General features: G+C 35.7%; 1 protein-coding gene across 2 annotated transcripts in view; it reads left to right on the top strand.

The window, feature by feature from the left end:
- LOC135201686 (lachesin-like) overlaps window positions 1–13,329 on the top strand; it is a 494,533-nt gene that overhangs the window by 333,808 nt on the left and 147,396 nt on the right. For both annotated transcript variants that reach the window (XM_064230822.1, XM_064230821.1), the window contains exons 5-6: window positions 3,864–3,972; window positions 6,977–7,131. In XM_064230822.1, coding sequence (XP_064086892.1) covers window positions 3,864–3,972; window positions 6,977–7,131 — 264 coding nt within the window. The remainder of the gene's footprint in view (window positions 1–3,863; window positions 3,973–6,976; window positions 7,132–13,329) is intronic.

Here is a 13,329-nt window from a genome sequence, read left to right as displayed (position 1 = left end):
GGCGATTTATTATTAGGTAGGCTGCTTATGGCACCGCTGATGTTCCCTGGCATAATACGGTCTGCAAAATGAAATTGAATGTTGTCAGTAAGGAGGTTATCTACATCATTTCGGGAATCTTGATCATTTATGCAATTCAGGATATTGTTGAAGTGATCGCCCCACATAGCCTCGTCTCCGACTGCTTCCCCTACTCTCTGTGATAGCTTTTTAGTTTTCGATTTAAGGACTGGATATCTTTCCAAAGACGAGGATAATCACCAGATTCTAAGTTTCTAGACATTGCATCGGCTCTTAGTTGTTTTTCATTTAATCTGTAGTGCTTAAGAGCAAGTTTGAATTGCGCTCTCGTCTGTCTCATTAGTAATGCAGGGTGTCCTTCCCTCCGGCTACCATTTTGCTTCCACAGTAAAAACTTTTCTCGTGAGCATGTATAAAGATCTTTAACCAAGTCATTCCATCCAGGTATATTACGAGAATTATGTTGACGAAATCTATAGGCAGCCCTGCCTGAAGCAAGCATAGGGGAGATTATGTTCGAATAGAATTCATTCAGATCCCTCCTGTGGTGATCATTTCTACAATTTGTGTTAGTACAAAGTAAGGCGTCTGCCGGTTGAACTATTGACCGCAACCTGGTTTCTGTGGTCGCCCTAAAGTATCTGGCTTTCTGTTGGCTTTTAAAATCCCAGTTTACCGCTGGTGGGCAGTCAGATAGGGGGTTCACGGTAGGGAGGGATGGGGTACTGTATGACACCTGTAATGGGATGTGATCGTAGCCATTGCAAGATCATAGCGAAATATTGCAGGTAACAATAGATGATTTTGACAGAAGCGAGTAAGTTCATTATAAAATTGTTTTGTTGGGTAAAAATTAAGGTCCCCGATTATACAAATATGATCAGCAGGAGAATAGTGAATAATACTGAGTAACTCTCCTAGGATCATGCAGTAATGATCAAAATTATTGTTATTTTCCCATGGGCCATGGCATATAAACATTATTAGGATTTTAGAGTTCCCTACTGTCACTTGAAGCACAGCAATCTGTCACTCCTGTAGGTCATCACCTATATCATATTGTCGAACGATTTGTGCCACAGGAAAGAAAGTCCCCCTTTCAGGCAACCGGCTATGATTTGATCTGTAACTTGTATCGATGAAGTCGAGAAGGTTCTGAAGTCTTCATGTATTGAATCGCAGATGACAAGGTCATGTGGCCAGAGGAGCATTTCCTGCAATGCAATGATGCCTTTGAAGTTTTTGCAGAACATGTTTAGGAGAGGAATGTTCCGCTTGAGGCCAAAAATATTCCAAGACATTATGTTTAATGTATCTAGGGCTACTCACGAAGATAGGAGATGAATGCGCTGATCATTTGGGTGGAAGGGGGGTTAGCCAAGGGGAGTGGACAGTCACTCGCCATGGGCTGTTGACTGGCACTTGCGGTGGAAATGACACTGGTTGGGGTGTCAGTAAGTTCCCGTGGGGGTGGATGGTCCCAGATTAGGTTACATCTTGAAACTAATATATTAGGACCGAAATGCTCGCCTTTGAGAACGTCGAGGTGTTGAAATAGGCAGGTAATCCTGTAAGTCACTTTATGTTTACTTTTGCATGGGAGTTCGTGAGAGATGAGTGGGTCAGAACCAGTGAGAAACGTGAGAAACTATGGCGTCTAGCATCACTGATGAGCGCAGATTGTGAATTACTACATGACATCTCTTCTCAGGTGCCGGGCAAGGTGAAACACGAATGTTGGCCTCCGGTCCATCGACCAAACGAGAGGTTCTCCTCTTCTTTCTGCTTGTTTGTATCTGCCAGCCACCAGACCCCACATGATCGCTCTCATCTGCATCTATTATGGGGAGTTGGGGGGAGAGATAGGCTGGGGAGAATCACGAGGGCTGGTACTCATCACCGGAGATCTATCTTCCACCGGAGGCACATGGGAGGGAGAAGAAGTTGGGAGACCAACAGCCCCCTCAGAACGGTCTATATGTGATGGTGGCACTCCCGTGTTGCTGGGAGGCGAGGAAAAACTGAATGCGCATTCAAAGGACTCTGGTGCCTATTTGTGTGATTGTCTAGTGCTTCCTGCACTCCTTTGACCGCATCTCAGATCCGTGCGAGATTATTTGATTCCACAGTTTTAAGACTGTCTAGGGATTCCTGTAGCCTTTTGATCACATCCCAGATTCTTGAGAATTTGTCATTTGTCTCCTCGATTTTTTCCGAGTATTTTCCAATTGTTTCTGAGAGGGATTTTGCTGTTTCGAAGGCATTTCTGCCGTGTGGTACACCGCAGGTAGGCTTAGGTCAGCGGGCCCCTTTGGAGGCAGATTGTAAGGGTCATCAGCGTAGATTTCCACCGAGCAGGTCCTTAGCCACTTAGTGATATACGATATTTTCTTGTGAGAGGACAGGTTTTTCGTGGGTCGCTCCTTGAGAATGCTCTCTGGTATCAGATCTTTGCATTTCCTATATGCAACGTTAATTTCCTCATCGGAGAAGACATTACTGACAGATTGTATAGTGGACTCGACGTCGGAACGGTTCGATTGGTATTGTATAAAGTAAAAACAATTGTTCGCGAGTACGGAACTTGTGTGTGGGGCACAGGTACCGCTAGGTGCCAGGGTCACTTGCGCAAACGGTTGGAGGTTGGTCGGACGACATTTTTGTGGCTCATAAGTTTTCCCATTTTAACTGTAGTGGGGCTACAGTTCTAAGGTAGTGATCGACCTGAGGGAGGCAACTGGAATGGATTTGGCAGTGGACCGAGACCAACTATTCTGTAAGCACTTCGTTTTCTTTGCAAGTCTATTAGGCACGAGGGAATTTTACTGAGTTCAATATTGTCACTTAACACTGCCTATCTTCACACACTACACCTCGCACTTCTTCTCTGTCTCTTCTTCTCTGCCCTGTCTCCCTCTCCCTCCATACATCAGAAATCAGAGATCCTTTCGAGGTTTTTCTTTTTCTTACTTTTTGTAATTTATACAGAAATTTTTGCGTGTCTGAATTAATGTTAAATACTTTTTTTTATCTTTAGGGATAATGTAATTTTCTTAAATGTTCACTTGTGGGTTTTGTTTTGTTCCGGTTTTCTTTTTTCTCCTGGGAGTGCCACTTTGCTTAGTAGCTTTGTTCTCTGATGTTAATTTCGTGTTTAATTATTTGCCATTTTGCTTTCATCTAAAATCTAAAACTGAGTGATGTACTGATTATTATTTATTTTTCTTTCAAGTATAATTTACTACTGCGCTCCATTTTAGTTGAAATATATAAAGTTATAACTGAAAGTTTCGACTTTATAGAAGCGACAATGTCATTCATTATTTATTTTGTTTATATAATTTATTTATTTTAAAAAAATTTAAAAAAATATATATATATATATTATATATATATTATATATATATATATATATATATATATATATTATATATCTATAATATATATATATGTATACATATAGAGAGAGAGAGAGAGAGAGAGAGAAATATACGGAGACATTTCGGTATTATTTAGGCAACCGAGAAAATCTTAAGTGGTCGTTAGAGAGAAACTGTGGCAATAGACTCTCAAATAGTCTACTGCAGCGAGGAACATGTAAGGCAGCATCATAGCCCAATTTCTTCATTTTCGTGTGGTTCTTAATTCTCTCCCATGAGAAATATTGTGGGCTATATATTGTTAAACATTCAAATAATGGGTAATATTCTTTTTGCTTTCCCATTTGTGCGAAATTTAACAATGATTTGCAAGTCCAACTATAAACATTAGACAAGGTGTGAGAGTTCTAGCAGACGTATTTACCTCCTTTGCTGATATATCTTCCATATTTTCTCCCTCAGGATTGGCAGCTGCACATAAGGTATGTGCAAGTGAGGGACGATGGCGTCTACGAGTGCCAGATCTCTTCGCATCCTCCCATTAGTCTGTTTGCAACCCTCCACGTTCTGGGTAGGCCAATCAAAATTTCACTTCATACACTCTACCTGATTGCTGAGGAGAGAAACAGACAAAATGACAGACAGATTGACTGACCGACTGACAGACAAAGAGACAGAGAGAGAGGAAGAGTTTTTATGTATAAGTAATCAAATCATTTCTACGTTAAACGACAAAATATACTTTAAATGTATCAGGAGGCAAGAAATGTGAATTTCAGATGTAGAACTGAAAATGTCGGCGAATCATCTCAATCTTTTGTCTGTTGTTTCTACAGTAAAAATCAATGATTGTATAGTAATTCTGTCTTCGATTGTTTGTGTCATAGCGAAGCAAAAAATTCCAAATATGTAATTATATCACCTATAAGCAGGACATCTGAAGCACAAGTAATTATATTTTAAACTTAATTTTTCCAGAATTAAATTCTTGCATATCCTTTCCAGGGCCAGGATTTGCACAATAATAATAATAATAATAATAATAATAATAATAATAATAATAATAATCTAAATAATTAATAATAATAATAATAATAATAATAATCATAATAATAATTAATAATAATAATAATAATAATAATAATAGGAAGTGTAGGGGCACAACAGACCAGCTCCTGATAGACAAAATGGTAATGAAGAACAGTAGGAGAAGGAAAACCAACCTAAGCATGGCATGGATAGACTATAGACAGCCTTCGACATGATACCACACACATGGCTAATAAAATGCCTGAAAATATATGGGGCAGAGGAAAACACCATCAGCTTCCTCAAAAATACAATGCGCAACTGGAATACAATACTTACAAGCTCTGGAATAAGACTAGCAGAGGTTAATGTCAGGAGAGGGATCTTCCAGGGCGACTCACTGTCCCCACTACTCTTCGTATTAGCCATGATTCCCATGACAAAAGTACTACAGAAGATGGATGCCGGGTACCAACTCAAGAAAAGAGGCAACAGAATCAACCATCTGATGTTCATGGACGACATCAAGCTGTATGGTAAGAGCATCAAGGAAATAGATACCCTAATCCAGACTGTAAGGATTGTATCTGGGAACATTAGGATGGGGTTTGGAATAGAAAAATGTGCCTTAGTCAACATACAAAAAGGCAAAGTAACCAGAACTGAAGGGATAAAGCTACCAGATGAGAGCAACATCAAACACATAGATGAGACTGGATACAAATACCTGGGAATAATGGAAGGAGGGAATATAAAACACCAAGAGATGAAGGACACGATCAGGAAAGAATATATGCAGAGACTCAAGGCGATACTGAAGTTAAAACTCAGCTCCGGAAATATGATAAAAGCCATAAACACATGGGCAGTACCAGTAATCAGATACAGCGCAGGAATAGTGGAATGGACGAAGGCAGAACTTCGCAGCATAGATCAGAAAACCAGGAAACATATGACAATACACAAAGCACTACACCCAAGAGCAAATACGGACAGACTATACATAACACCAAAGGAAGGAGGGAGAGGACTACTAAGTATAGAGGACTGCGTCAACATCGAGAACAGAGCACTGGGGCAATATCTGAAAACCAGTGAAGACGAGTGGCTAAAGAGTGCATGGGAAGGACTAATAAAAGTAGACGAAGACCCAGAAATATACAGAGACAGGAGAATGACAAACAGAACAGAGGACTGGCTCAACAAACCAATGCACGGACAATACATGAGACAGACTAAAGAACTAGCCAGCGATGACACATGGCAATGGCTACAGAGGGGAGAGCTAAAGAAGGAAACTGAAGGAATGATAACAGCGGCACAAGATCAGGCCCTAAGAACCAGATATGTTCAAAGAACGATAGACGTTAATAACATTTCTCCCATATGTAGGAAGTGCAATACGAAAAATGAAACCATGAATCACATAGCAAGTGAATGCCCGGCACTTGCACAGAACCAGTACAAAAAGAGGCATGATTCAGTGGCAAAAGCCCTCCACTGGAGCCTGTGCAAGAAACATCACTACCTTGCAGTAATAAGTGGTACGAGCACCAACCTGAGGGGGTGATAGAAAACGATCAGGCAAATATCCTCTGGGACTATGGTATCGGAACAGATAGGGTGATACGTGCAAATAGACCAGACGTGACGTTGATTGACAAAGTCGAGAAGAAAGCATCACTCATTGATGTCGCAATACCATGGGACACAAGAGTTGAAGAGAAAGAGAGGGAAAAAATGGATAAGTAACAAGATCTGAAAAGGAATCTAGAAAAACTAGATCCCAAGATCCCACGATCCCAAGATCCCTGAAAAGGAATCTAGAAAAACTAGAGGCTGAAGTAGCTCCAGGACTCATGCAAAAGAGTGTGATCCTAGAAACGGCGCACGTAGTAAGAAAAGTGATGGACTCCTAAGGAGGCAGGATGCAACCCGGAACCCCACACTATAAATACCACCCAGTCGAATTGTAGGACTGTGATAGAGCAAAAAAATAAATAAATAAAAAAATAATTATTAATAATAATAATAATAATAATAATAATAATAATAATAATAATAATAATAATAATAATAATAATAAAGAAAGATTTTTCTAGAAAAACATTTTCGAAAAATTAACAACTTAGTCTTCGGGCTAGACGTTAAAAAGAATGGAGAGAGGAGAGAGAGAGAGAGAGAGAGAGAGAGAGAGAGAGAGAGTAAATCGGAAGGTTAACTGATTCAGCATTTGAGTGTCGTAAACCAATCGGACTCCATCCACTTGATCAGATATGTTACATACTTGGAGGAATGATAGTAAACTATTATTCCTCCAAGGTTACATAGGATAGTGCCTATGTTTTTACAGTAAAGATTACACGGCATAAATTTTTTTGTAAGTCAACTTCCATAATTTCCTTTTATAGTTCAAAAAGGTTATTTTCTGCATCGAATTAATCTTTGAAAGTCAAGGAAACGTGAAGTCGGAGAACTGACACCATTGTTAAGACCAAAATTTGCCTCCGTTCACTTCGCGTTTAAAGGTCATTTTCTCTCCACAGAGGCAACCAGTGAAATTCTTGGCGGACCAGAGAAGTACATGACGACAGGAAGCTCTTTAAGGCTCGTCTGCGTCCTGAGAGATAATACGCAGCCTCCGGCCTACGTCTTTTGGTATCACGACGACCAGATGATCAACTACCACAAGACGAGAGAGGTAAGACGCAGGAATACGTGTACTATTTGACTTCTTTTCAACAAGGTAGCATTCCCTCTCAAGAGTGACGTAAACTTTGGGACTTCCTAAATAGAAAATTTCTGTCGGCCAAGCCTGTGTCTGTATTATATATATATATATATATATATATATATATATATATATATATATATATATATATATATGTATATATATATATATAAATGTAAATAAAGATAAATGCCACGAAGGAAAAATAAACAAAGGAGTCTGCGAGATCTTTCGACTTAAGTCGAAAGATCTCGCAGACTCCTTTGTTTATTTTTCCTTCGTGGCATTTATCTTTATTTATGGATTTATCACGTTCCTAACTTTCCTGATTCTGTTATACATATATAAATGTATATATATATATATATATATATATATATATATATATATATATATATATATATAAATAAGGCATGCATTATGTATTACTTACCTAAACATACTCTTACAATAAGGTCATTGAAATCAGCGTATTAATTAGAAAGAAATATCAAATAGTGCTACTGGATAATTAAACTAACACTTGCATAAAACTATTTGTTGAATGTGAGTTTAGATTTGCAATTCAAAATGAAAAATATAATAAATATATATATATATATATATATATATATATATATATGTATATATATATATAATATATATATATTGCCGCTTTCTCAACAGTGCAATGAGTGGCAACCCTCGCTGAAAAGCATGCAAACCGAACCTTATCTACTGTATAAGCTACGTAAGAAAATATGTATCTTTATTTGACTACTTAAACAAACACTAATAAAATTTTCACTCATATGTAGTATTCAGTGCATGAATATCGACCTTTTCTTCCGCTGATAGGTAAGATGGGTGAAAGAAGAGAGAGGGCAGTTAGCTAGCCAACCATGGTAGGGAATAGTTTAGAACGTTAAGTATTAGGAAGGGTAATGTAAAGTGTGGTTTATCCATATTAACGTAATACAATGATGATTTTACATTATATTAGCGTGGTGAATTGTACTATTACATATTTTGAATTTTATTTCCGAAGAGTATAATCATATTTAACAAAAGTTCCAATTTTCTCATTTTAACCTTAATTTTAATTATCAGAAAGATTTTGCATTATATCTACGTAGAAAATTCTACATATTACTTTAAAGTATAATGGTTGAGGTTCATCGCGATGAATGTATGAAGATACTCTTCTTCACCATCTGTGGTCTGTGTTGTTTGGGTCAAGGTTTCTCTCTTCTGCTTCCGATTCTTCTGCTAATTTACTATTGTATTGAACTAGTTTTCTCCATATATTGGTTGCCAGTCTGTATAATCTCTGATTAATTGGTTCTACTTTGTATTTTTTGAGTATTTGTTCTATATTCAGATCGTCATCATCTTTATTGTTTCTCACTGCAGACCTTAGTATCTTATTTTGGAATTTTTGTAATGCACATATATTGGAAGTCGATGCTAAACGAACGCGTGGGTATTGGTGGATATTCTATTATTGGTCTGATTAGGCTTTTGTAGAAATGGATTTTGATATTTGTGCTCTTATTCCTAAATCTTTTTAACTTTGTATTTTGTGTTCTTGCTATTCTTAGCCTTTCTTTCGCATGTCTTGATATTCCTCTTTGTCCGAATTGCATTCCTAGTATTCTTGTGCTTTTAGTAAAATTCATTGGTTGTTGGTCTAACATTATTTCTGCAGGTTTGTATGCAGATACTGATACTAGTTTGAATTTAGATTTATTTGTCTTTATCTTCTACTTCTTTTCAAGTTGGTTTATTCTTTCAGTTTGGTTCATTGTTTTTGTGCTACTTGTGTTTTCTAAGTTGGGTCCCTTCGGAAAAAATTTCATCAGGATAAAACGTCTCCGAGATACGTACTCCTTCAGCCAAAATAAGGGTCCGTATAGTACCTTCCAAAAAACTATAATTCTAGGGATCACTATTCACTTGAAATCTGGGCGCATCTGGCACCTAGTAGATGATAAGGTTTGCTGTAAAATTCAATTACCAATCAGTAAAAGCAGATAAGTCGCTTCTTCGCACTTTACTCGCACGAAGCGCATTTTGGCATATTGTACTGGAACTTGAGCTGTGAATTTGTTTATTTCTACAAATCTTATTTGCACTATTTTATATTTTGGACTATGTTTACAATTAGGTTTTAAAACACGTTCAGTAACTTCTGTTCTCTCATAATCACTTGTAAGGTTTATAAGATTATTTATTATTTTGCAAAATATGTAGTATATACTCTTTTGAACATGGATTACCAACGGCAGCTGACATCGTCAATGACCTCATTCTAAAACCTTCGAAAGGCGTACTATGAAAATAAATTCAACTATGTAATAGTAAACAAAGCATTCGGAGGGAAGTTTAACTTTGAACATTGCAAGTATTTCTTGGTTGTGTGGCAGTAAGGCAACAAATAACTATTGTTGGCCGCGTATATTATTTTCAAAAGAACACTCAGTAACGGAGTGAGGTAATTAAAGGTTATGAAAATTTAAATAATATGCATACTGCAGTTGCACGTCACGGAGTCTGAGTCATATAATGGTTAACTTTACTTTGCCCTTAAACAGTTTCGAAAGAATAAGTTGGATTTAGAACCTCATAAGCTTTTCATGACCACCACGAGAGTGAGAAAGCGAATCATTTGAAAACTGCTGTAGCTACTTACATTGAGTTGGAGAATTTTCTACCTAAATTTGACAAAAAGCTGGAAAAGAACTGCCACACCTTTTACAAGATCATGAACATTATCCAGAATGATGTAGTTAACTCCGGAATTACTTTATTTCATAGTTATGTATCAAGGTATCAAGTTAGGATGACATTGTGATTGTTATAGATAAATATGATATTCCCGTATAAGTGACCTGCAGATTATAAATATAATATATATATATATATATATATATATATATATATATATATATATATATATATATATATATATATATATATATATATATGATAAAGTGATCACGAAATATATAAAACGTGATGCTATGTATAAATAAAGGTAATGCCAAGAAGGCAAATGAAAAAGCGAGAACTGCCGAGATCTTTCGGTCTTAAAGCGTTAAGATCGAAAGATCACGGCAGTTCTCGCTTTTTCATTTTCCTCCATGGCATTACCTTTATATATATATATATATATATATATATATATATATATATATATATATATATATATATATATATATATATATATGGGGATACAATCCACAATGAAGTAAAATCCTCTTGTAGTTTAAAATATATATATCTTGTACAGGAACTAGCTTGTTACCTAACCGTTGTTTTTTTTCAAAATGTCTGTTTTCTTACTTGTTAGTTCCTTGAGGTGACATATCACACTTTAGTGAACAAGACCACAGTTGATGGTCGAAAGCTTTAATCCTGTACAAGATATATATATTTTAAACTACAAGAGGATTTTATATATATATATATATATATAATATATATATATATATATATATATATATATATATATAATGTGTGTGTATACGAAATCACAAAGAAATTAACATGATTTGTTAATCAGCCAATGCTAAGGGAAAAGTCTAACAAGAAAAGCTAGAGTGCTAAGTGCTTTCGAGTAATTAACACAATTTCGGGCACAAAATGAAACAAAGTATAAAACTAGTGACCGAGAAACCTCTTAAAAATAAAGCGAAAAATGTATTATACGTCTTTACAAACAAAACAAAATTGTTCATCCAAATTAATTAACTACTTAAATCAAAAAAAAAGTCACAGGGGAAAAAGAATTGTCTAATGACAGCATCACATGCGAGAGTGAATGATAATAAGCTGACCACTTGTCGACCAGTTTATAGAACAACTGAAATCACAAACATGTACAGTAAGTAATATTAATAATGATGATAATATATACGATAGACAAATAAGGACACGAATAATAAAACAGCTTAACCCTTTCAAGCTTCTCCAGTGGCTTCAATATTGGAGTCCATCTTGATCGAAGCCACGTCAAAAAGCAATTTAAACCTCCACCCAGGATTATACCTTGATCCTCTTTCCTTATCTCATTTGCTTAAAGAACATGCCGCCCAGATTAATAAACTGTAACCCCTCCCAATCTTTTTGATTTTGTATGTAAAGGCCTGTCAACTTCTTTTATATTCATTGTGAAATTGAAAATGTAGAATATACTACGAAAGCACTTGTTCCACCGTTGATTTAAAGATATATATTATATATATAATATAAATTATATATATATATATATATATATATATCTATATATATATATATATATATCTTTAATCTATATACTATATAAAACAAATTTATATATATATCGATCTCTATATATATATATATAATATATATATATATATATATATAAAGGACCAAGGGCCGAAGATGACGTCCACAGTTAGGACATTTCTTTATTGCTTATTGCTGACGTTTCAAGATATCTGTCTCACTATCAAAGCTGGAATAATACATGAAAATAAGATAAAATAAAATATAGGCTCACACTTCAAAGTACAACCAAAATATAAAAAAAAATTATATGAGAAAAATTGAATAAATACAAATGTAGAAAAACGTTACAAAAGCAGCATGACATAATAAACAAAGAATTCCATGCCGAAGTAAACTCGCGGGGTAAAGAGGTTCCTTCATCAACACCACACCTGTACCTTAAGGGGGTTTCGTTAAAATCATATTTTGATTTTTACTTAGATTTTTCAGAGTTTTTAAATCCTCTTTCCTAAAGAATTGAGTCTACCTTGTAGTTGGATTATTCTTTAAGGAAAGGAATTTACAAATTCCGACAAATCTAAGTAAAAATGAAAATATAATTATAACGAAACCGATTAAGGTATAAGTGTGGTGTTGATGAACAGAACTGAGTACATAAAAAGATTGAAACTATATTAGTGATGAATCTAAATTTAAGAATTAATTGACCCAAATTTCTCCACAATCTTTCGAAATGAGGACAGCGTTAATAGATTCTTAAAACAATTAGCTGAACAGAAGGTTATTGATAATGATTCTACCAATCTTTACTTAGTCATATGGAACTTTAAATGACTTACCTAAAGTAAGTACATAAAGCTGGCTTACCTGTACGACCCATTCTGACTTCATACGATACTCAAAATTATAAATTTGCAAAATTTGTGGTTCCTCTTTTATATAATTTAACCAACAATAATTACTCTGCACAGAACACAGAGCAATTTAGGAACAGAATTTTAATACAAGACTCAGATTTGTACATGGTTAGTCTGGATGTAGAATCTTTATTCACAAAATGTCCCTGTAGAAGAGACAATTGGGATCAGCCTAAACAAGATTTTTACTTAAAGTAACGCAGTGTTTAGGCGTTTTAACCGGGATAATTTCAAGAAACTTTCACTACTGGCAGCGCGGGACACTGTCAAGTTGAAGGAATGGCAAGAGGATCTCCACTCGGCCCGACCTTTGCCAATATTTTTGTGTTCACTAGAGGAGCAATTTGTGGACAATTGCCCACTGACCTTCCTCCCCCTCTTTTACTGTAGATATGTTGATGACACTTTTCTACTTTTAGAAATAAAGAAAGGGTTGATATGATTGTCCAGTGTGCTAACACAGCACATTCAAATATTAAGTTCACTATAAAGCATGAAAACGACAAGTTACCCTTTCTAGACGGTTTAGTCACTCGAGAGAAAACGACAGTTTAAATTTGTCAGCGTTTAGAAAAGAAGACTTTACCGACCAGTCAAGGTTTGAATTTTAATAGTCATTGCTGTTTTAACTTTAAATCAAACTCATTGGTTACCGTTTTCCACAGGGCTTTTACTGTAACTTCCAGCTGGTCTGGGTTCAATAATGAAATAACTTTTTTATACAAATACTTTTTAAAAAATTGTTACCCTTCCAGACTTTTGTTATACGTTTGAATAAATTTCTGAATAATAAATATATACCCAAATTCTAGATAACTACAGTTCTAAGATGACGTTTTTCGCCAGTCTCCCTATGACTCATGATAAGTCTTTTTACAGCACTTTGAATAACCTAATTCAACAGCAGCACCTGCCACTAGCTGTAAGTTGATTCCGGTTAATAATCGTTTTGATTATTATCAAATCGTTATTCCAGTACAAAGACCAAATTATTCCTCTTATGACATCAAGCATC

The sequence above is a fragment of the Macrobrachium nipponense genome, chromosome 28 (assembly GCF_015104395.2).
Source record: "Macrobrachium nipponense isolate FS-2020 chromosome 28, ASM1510439v2, whole genome shotgun sequence".
NCBI lineage: Eukaryota > Metazoa > Arthropoda > Malacostraca > Decapoda > Palaemonidae > Macrobrachium > Macrobrachium nipponense.
The sequence above is the reverse complement of the archived record's forward strand: the minus strand, read 5'-3'. Positions and strand labels throughout refer to the sequence as shown.